Raw genomic sequence first — 9,013 nt, 5'->3', positions numbered from 1 at the left:
AGGCAGAACGCCCAAACGGAGCCACTAGAGTTGGCGGTCATGTGTGCGTGAGGGGTGCTTGCTTGTGTTCATGAATGGTGTATGTCTCTCTTTTGCTGATGAAGGCTGTGGCCAAAGCTTTGTGTAAGTGTCTTTTAACTGTGCCTGTCTGCAACCTGACATGTCTTTTTTTACAGTAGGTAGCAATCTGTACTTTCCTACATTGCTGAACGTGAATCACTATCAGATACTAAAGCATCCTACTACTACTGCAACATTAGTTCACTTTTCTACATCTGTCATCACTTTTCTGTCCTAACATCATCACACATCTTAATTCTTTTTGCTGAAACTTGCATGAATGGCTGTCATCTGATCAATCAAAACACCTCTTGTTTTACCATTCTGCATTTTAAATTGTCTCTCATTTTACTTTTTTTCTTATACAAAAAATTTTCTTCTATACAATTTGTGTTACGATATCAGCGCCAGTGAAAGAAGATCCCCGACAGTTACAGTGGGCTTGGTGTGACTGCTTCATGGGTCTGCCTCAACCAATCACGAAACGTGATTTTGTTTGTATACATCTCGGCGGCAGTGCCTCCGTGTTGCTGCAGCTCTATAGATGACTAACTTCTTTCACCGACACTATACTACAATATGAAATGGAAGTCAAGAAATGTGGAGAAAGAGCAGGGCTGAAAGATGCAAGTGCAACTACTTGTCACCAGTCACTGGTCCCTCACTCTTACACAAAAAAAAAAATACTGAAGGTTTCTTCTTAGGAAAGAGTTCAAAACAAAATATTTAGTAAAAATTCAATTTAATCATTGAGTAATAATGGCTGAGATTTATAAGCAGCAACATTCACAGACTGAAATGTCTGGCACCATGCTTCGAGAACATCAGAGATATACCATAATGTTATATGAACAAATGCAAACTGCAGACTTTAATTTTTTTCCATTTTTACAGATCTACAGTCCATAGAAAAGTTACATTAAAATAACAATTTACTTTGTTTGGTACAATACAATTTGTACTTTAAGATTAATATACATGTATATTCAACATTTAATACAAAGACTGAATTCACAACAGTGCCACTATTTGAAGATGCCCTGTCACTCGTGACACTATGAATATATTTCCACTGTCGTTTGGAACTTATATCTGACCAGATTTAAAGGTGGTATGACCAGATAAAATGCAAATACTGTTATTAATAATAGAAATAGACCAAAAACTTAATAAACAACTATCATAAAAAACTAATGAGATTACCTGTTACTGTAAATTTTACAATAATATATCCAATATTGAGATTCTTTCAATACAAAATGCTACCAGCTACCCTTTCTGATTATCAATGTTTTTTGTATCTGATAAGGCCTATAATGCTACGTCTTATTTTGACACTGCAACGTAAGCACATTTTGCACTGAAACTTCCCTGAACCCACCTACTTCTAATGTGCACGTGTCCTTCAGGACACTTTCTCCAGAGCCAAATAAAAGACACTTTCATAGTTTTAAATGAAGTGAATGGGAGTAAATTACTGATTTAAAAAAAATGAGCAATGCCACAGCTTGGTCCAAGCTTTGCAATACGTTACTGTCATTCTTTTCTGTTTTTTCCCTAAATATGTTTAGTAAAGTGAAAATGTGTCTCACTGTCAATGTCTTTTAGTTGCTATCTGGGATAAATAACAATCATATTAATCCCTGCTGCAATTATAAATAACGTATTTCCAATAAAAATCACTGGGTAACTTTTTAAAATGAAATCTTGAAATCTGTTTATTGGCATGCTAGCATCAATGAATTGTTAATTCCCAAATACACACGGTAGCACTTTATAACAAATACAGTTAGGAATCTCAGTATGATTTGACAATACATGTTTAAATGCATGGAGGCAGTTCATTTGTTGTCCTGAGCTGCACCACAGCAATATTATTTTTCATATACTTTCAGTATCATTGCCACATTTTTTTAGAAACATACAGAGGGCATAAAAGGGTTTAATGTGTAGACAATGCTTTCAAACACACTTGCAAAGACATAATATAGCTACTTCAGTTGTAAATGAAATCTGTTGCTATAAAAGTAGTACATCCTGTAGGATTCTTGAAGCAAATCTAACAAAAAAACAGATAGGAGCTCTGAGCGTAATATTAATGAAATGAATACATGAATTTAGTTTGATCTGTCTAAACCTTGTACCAAAGTAGGTTCTCCTGGAATCAACTGTCAAGTGCAGTACTGTGCAGCAAGTCATTCTGCTCAATATTATCTGCCACTGAATAAATATGAAATCTTCTGAAGGTAATGAAATTATTTTAACTTCCAGTAGCTTCAAATACTCATTCCAATACCCTGCCATTTACACCTAGTACAATATCTTAATTTTCTAATATTTTATATGTTGAGTTATCAGTGGTGGGGTGATTTCTATTTTATTTTTACATTAACCTGTCAGATTAATTTATTCTACCCGTTTCTATATCTGAGTGAAATGAACATTCAATGCAATGGATACAAAGTATTCTCACACTCTCTTCATGAAATGGTCTGCATTTTGGTTTTTCAGTGTTCCAAAACTGCACTCAAAGGCACTATTTAAGAATAAAAGAAAACATATGTAAACACTCTGATAAATGACAGCCTTCAATTATTAATTAACAGTATCAAAATGCAGATTCAAACAATTGGTCACAAGTTACCAATTCTTATCAAAATAAGACTGTTTTGATTGACATTTGAAACATTTTAATGAGTTTTAAAGAAGAGTTTTTCCTTTGAGAAAGCGAAGAGAGAAGCAGCAAATATTGTTAACTGTTTAGTGGCTCAGATTTTGATGTGTCTAACATCACACACATTGCTGCATTATTATTTATAATGTAGACTATAGTCATTAAAATATTTCTGTGCTGCAACATAGGTTAAGTAATATTAATGTCAAATGTTACTGTTGTTCAAAATTTATCAAGAAATGATACATCAGACATCATCATCATTATCTCCTCTCCATTGTCACCTAACAAAAGCAAATTGTAATTGATTAATAGCTGTTGAAGAATTTTTCATTGGTTTCATAATTTGTATATAATATCATTCCTACAGCTATAATAGTATTAAGCACTATTAGAGCATTATAATGGCTACAAAATATTAACCAAAGTTTGATTTAATATTTTATAAATAGACTGAATAGTAATAATAATAATAATAATAATAATAATAATAATGAAATTCCACTTATCACTCATGGCTCTCATATAAATTTTGGCTTCAGTATATTTGGTAACAGTTCTAAAAACTCTTTGGCATTAAGCATAGGCTACATATATAATCAATCTGTATAAGGATAAACATGCACAATGGTAATAGGCAGTAATATTTCAGTTAATTCTAAATTTATTTTTATGGCAACTGACCTTTAGTATGAACACACATTTTTGGAAGCATTTTTGTTTCTCTCTCACACACACACACACACACACACACACACACACACACACACACACACAAATCAAGCAAACATTACAACAAATGGCATTATTAATATCTGGTACTGCTTAGCTTTCAGTACTCTAAAACTTGCAATGCAGATATCAACTGCTGAAGTGAGGTCTTAACATGCACTCAGGACCAAATTACCTGCCTACAATAAACAAGCAAATAATAATAAAAACATTTCGTCCTGTGTGTTTAAAATTGTGTGTCAGGTTTTAAACATAATTGCAGAGCAATGTAAAAGTACAGCTGCACAGTATTAAACTTACAGGTACCATACAGTTTTGGAACAATAATACTAGAACAATGTTATATACAAACATAATACTGTAAATATAGTGACTAGCAGCAAATATGTAAAATTTTACATGGCTTCACATCAGTAACATTTTTTAAAAAAAAATCACAGTTTGCGAGTAACTAAAACATAAGCTTTGATGAATAAAGCAACAAAAAACTTAAAAGATATAAGCTATTTGACATATGCTTGTTAGCAAACACTTTGGTACACACTTGGCAACTAGGTTATGACATTAAACGTAAAAATCAGTTTTAACAGACATGGCTATTTACACATACCAATGTAAGTGGTACGGTATATTTATATATACACAGCAATATTTTCTTTTAACTATCAATGATCAACAACCTGTGAGAAAGATCTCCATCCCATACAAATGTAAACCTGAGGATTGTATTTTGATAAAGCAATTATAATAAATTACATCAAGAAAATAGCAGACAGATGCATGAGGGAAGAGAGAGAGAGAGAGAGAGAGAGAGAGAGAGAGAGAGAGAGAGAGAGAGAGAGGAGGAGGAGGAGGAGGAAGGTGGATTGCCTGCATGTATTCATAACGTATTTATATAATTTATATGCACTATCTCATCCAGGCTGAAAATAAAACTTAAAAAAAAAATCAATAATTTAATGGGTTTATAACCACCAGGACTGTAGTATAGTCCACATTTTGTGCATAGGATGTACCATACAGAGATGTCATTATCAGTGAGATATAAACTGTTATCTTCCTCTCTTTCAAGATCTTTTATTACTAATAAGACATACAAAAACCAACAGTTACTCATGAGCAATGAAGCAATCTATTTGCCTCTTCCACTTCTCTTTCAACTTCAGTGAATGAACTGAGGTCACTTACAGGACAAGGTTTGACATGTTTATATTTTATGTGTACATGACTGTTACTAGCTGTTTTCACAAAGGAGTCAATTTCATGATTAATTTTTAAAACTTTTTCTCTCCATATTTCTTATGTGACAAGGCAGAGCTTAATTCAGAAGATGCCTGGCTGTATGAAACAAGAAGTATTAAGCAAAATTCTTCAAATTTAAGGCATGCTAAAATAAAGAAGGACATCATAAAAATTGTCTGTGTGTAGTTTTTTAGTAATGAATGTTGTAATTACTAACAAATGACATCAATTTTCAGGCTCGTTTCAATGACAGTGGAGCTTGCATTCCTCTGACAGCTCAGCAGCATAGTAGCTATGTTTCATTTAATTTGTAAATTTTGGCTGTTGTCTCTTGCCCACTTACGGGAGATATGACTGTATAGTTTAAGTGAAGTGCTATTCTTTTTTCTCTGTCATGGCTGCTACAAACGTTTTCTTCAGTTTTGTGATCAATGATTTAGAACACAGGTATTTCAGCACAGTTTTTGCTCAACGTTGTATAGGTCACATCAGCTTTTGGCCAATAGACCATCCTTCTCATGCACCTGTAAAACTCACAATAGTAGGAGTGGTAGTGGTGGTGGTGGTAGTACTAAGTAGAAGTAGAAATAGAAGAAGAAGAAGAAGAAGAAGAAGAAGAAGAAGAAGAAGGAGTGATGAAATTAATATTTTCGTTTAATAGGGATTGTTCGAAAGTCCACATTCTTTTAGTCATATGTTTTCAGAATGTGACTCCCTCGTACTCATCTCTTATGTTATCTTAGCTTCCAAATTTTCAATTCCTCAGGGAGGAGATGGGGGTAGGTAAAAAGGATGACACTTCCTTTTTAAATTTCCCCAACCTATACATTCTCCCTCCCCGTGGAAGGAACTAATAATTGCAAAACTAGGACAGTGTTGTCACGCTTGCCTTTATATACATATCTGTTGGCATTACTAACTATTTCATTGCGTGAAAGTGAGTACTGGCCAGAAATTCTGCCTCATAGTTTGGTAGTTTTCTTGATTGAATTTTCTCCCATTTAAATTATCTCTTATATTATGAGATGAAATATTATGAGCTGAAAGAAAAAGAAAGTTGGAGAAAACATTTCCCCTAGATAGGAGAGTACCATGGTGCGAACACACACAGCTAAGGAGGAAGCATAAACCAGCTTTGTTGGCATGGAAGAAACACACAGATTTACCCATGAAATACTGTTGGCTAAATCAATCTTTTGACCCTCTACTTTTCTTGTATAATTGGGCCTGTATTCCGTTGCTAAAGTAATTAATGGGATAGCAATTCCGGCAAAAATATGGACATCAGTAAGGGAGGAAAAGGGGTGGTGGTGGTGGTGGTAGTGGCGGTGAAGAGGGGACCAAGAAAAGCAGGAGACAAAAAGGAAAGAATGCCACTTGTGTTTTCAAAATTAACTTGAGGACTCTTACGGTATTCACATCTTCAAATATATTAATGCTGATAATGGGTACCACTACGCAGCTTAAACATTAACCGTAGCAATAAAATGTATAAGAACAGAACAGAACAGTATCAATTTACTGACCACCAAAAGCTCAAAAACCAGAGAAGACTCGACAGAAACAAGCAGAACAATGCTAAAGATATTACATTTGAATCTGATAATTCCTTCATCAAAATAAAAAGATGTTACAGAAACAAAAGGGAAAAAAAAGAAAACTAGGTAAAAATTTACATCTCAAGGAGGAAGTTAGTTGGTACTCCACTGATTTTCAAATTTTGCATTTGGCTATCTTAATCCAACAATTCAAGGAAAATTACAACAAAATAAGAATAGCTTTCTGGGGGAAAATGTGATCAACAAGTCAACCTATCTTTAATCACGCTAGTACAAGACTGCTACTTCCAATTAGTTTTGTTTGTATATTCCATACCACATAAAATTTTAGAAACATACCCTACATACTTTCAAAACCAGTGAAGAGAAAATATGCAGGAAAGTATCGTTCTGTGATGAAGCAAGTTTTGCCAGTTATAATGCTTGAATTATTAACGTGTCATGACTTAAGTGATTCTGCTTGTCTTTCCAGTGGCAGAGCCCACTGCCAGGAACATACTGTGAAATGACATCAAAGCAACTTAATGACGACAAACATTTTAACAGAAAAACTTAAAAACAGGGAGATAGACATATAAAATTTTTAACATTATTTTAGAAACCTCTGACAATTAATCTTAAAAATTATATAAATCATGTGGATGCAAAGTGGCTTTCACATCATCTTTCCACCAATCACAAGTAGCAACAAGTAAGACAGCTATAAAAAATTGCCTTGTAACATCTAATTCTACTGAATAACATCATCTATGTCTTATTCAAATACATTTGTTTCACAGTAGTAAAGAAATACTCTTCCAAAATACTCTGACAAAAAATAAGATACACAGCACACCTCAATAGTAACCTGAGTAATGATGATACGTTGTCGGAGAGGTAGAGGTGATATGAGGAGTACGGGAAGCAGGATGGTATGGTGATGGCGAGAGAGGATAACCGTGATAATTGGGGTGTGGTGGTGGAGGTGATACAATTCGTTCAGATAATGCCTGCTGGCCAGGAACCACAGCTGCCCGGGGTAAAGACAAGTCTACGCTGTGCCTACCTCCACCTGGTGTTAAGTCCAAACTCACCACTCGCAATACCTCTGAGTGTCCACCGTATGGAGGTGGAGACGCATATCCACTACCTCGAGACAGGTCGACACTCTGTCTTTCCTCGTACAGTGCGTGGTGGTAACGAGGGAAACTTTGAGGGTGAGTAGGATGAGGATGGTATGTGCGTGCCGACATATCCAGGCCTTGCAGCTCACCGCTGTTGCCGACAACTGTCAGTGGCTCAAACCTGTCCCCGACACGACTGAATTCATCCAGGCTTTCATATTGCTTGTAGGCTGCCAAGTCCAGCTTGCCCTTTATGCCTACACTCAAATTCTGCACTTCACCTTCATCACAACTAGATGCATCATCAGCTGCAGGTAAATCATACGTTGCAGCAGCTGTAGCTGGTGCTGGAGTTCCAGCTGGTGAGATGATTTCTTCCTGGTGATGCAGGCTGTAGCTTGCATCTGGTGTACCAGCAGGAGACATCAGTTCCTCCTGCCGGTGCTGTATGGCATACCCTTGTGGCACTGATTCTGATCCTTCATCATCACGATGTTGCAAAGCATACACATCCACAACATGAGGCCTATGTTGTGAATGATTATTGAGAGACTCTGCATCAGGCTGCGACGGTGATTGTCTCTGAAGCGTGTAACTATCCATCTGTTGTAAGTGATTATTGTCTGGGCTTGAGCGCTGTGGCTGCAAATGGTGCTCTGGTGTGGTGGATGGTGACACAAGATAGTTTTCGACATGGTTATCTTGTTCAGTTTTATTGTGGATGGGTGACTGCATGCTCAGTGCTTGATGGTGGTGATTTCCATTTACTAAATGACTTTGTGAATGTGGTAGGTCATACAAATTTCCTGTCTGTTCTTTGGTACCGGCCAGTTCACTGGCAGTTATTACAGTCGTAGAAGCAGTACTTGGTACCATACTTGAGATGTCAATATCACGTTCAGCAGCATCAAGTGCTGCTTCTACTAGAAGGCTAGCATTTGATGATTCAGGACGTCGAAAAACTGACTCGTGTTCTATCACTCTATCAGTGTCTTCAACACTTACCTTCCTTTCGTCCTCCCTTATCTGCTTTTCATCCACAAACTCATAAATATCCCTCTTTGGGGAAGGCACAAGAGGTAAGATACTGTCACCCATCCACTTTTTACTTCCTTTGCTCACTACAACTTTGGTTGTGTATAATGTCTGCGTAGTGTAAATGTTTGTGTTATGTATGTGAGACTGGGAAGATGGGGGCAATGGAGGTGGTAACGATGCTGTCGGCTGGGGATTAGCCATACTAATTTTGTCTTCCAGTGCTGTAACAAACAAACCAAAAAGTAAAATGTAATATACGTATACACTTTTTTTGAGTACATACTTCTACACAGAGCCCTACCATTTTATAAAATACAAGAGTGAATCAAATATAAACGGAAATTTTTATTTTAAGTGCCTTTCTTTAAACAGAGAGTGGCATGATCTCTGCTCATTGTTGCTTTCATTTCCAGAAGTACCATCATCTGTTGTGCAACACTTTATAATAAACTTTCTCAAAACAGACGACATAAAATCATCTGAAATTCTGGAAAGATTTGAGGCACAATTTGGGGACAACACCTTGAGAAAGACCAACTCAAGTGTATGCATGGCACAAACAGTTTTTACAAGGTGAAGAAGCTGTTGACAATGCAGCTCACTGA

The 9,013-nt window shown here is 36.0% G+C and overlaps 1 protein-coding gene across 1 annotated transcript in view; it reads right to left on the bottom strand.

Annotated features, from left to right (window-relative positions):
* Positions 1-6,408: 6,408 nt before the first annotated feature.
* Positions 6,409-9,013, bottom strand: part of LOC124788521 — a 130,006-nt gene continuing 127,401 nt past the window's right edge. The window contains exon 10 of the mRNA XM_047255791.1: positions 6,409-8,629. Coding sequence (XP_047111747.1) covers positions 7,104-8,629 — 1,526 coding nt within the window. The 3' untranslated portion in view covers positions 6,409-7,103. The remainder of the gene's footprint in view (positions 8,630-9,013) is intronic.

Source organism: Schistocerca piceifrons, chromosome 3 (genome assembly GCF_021461385.2).
Source record: "Schistocerca piceifrons isolate TAMUIC-IGC-003096 chromosome 3, iqSchPice1.1, whole genome shotgun sequence".
Taxonomy (NCBI): domain Eukaryota; kingdom Metazoa; phylum Arthropoda; class Insecta; order Orthoptera; family Acrididae; genus Schistocerca; species Schistocerca piceifrons.
The sequence above is the reverse complement of the archived record's forward strand: the minus strand, read 5'-3'. Positions and strand labels throughout refer to the sequence as shown.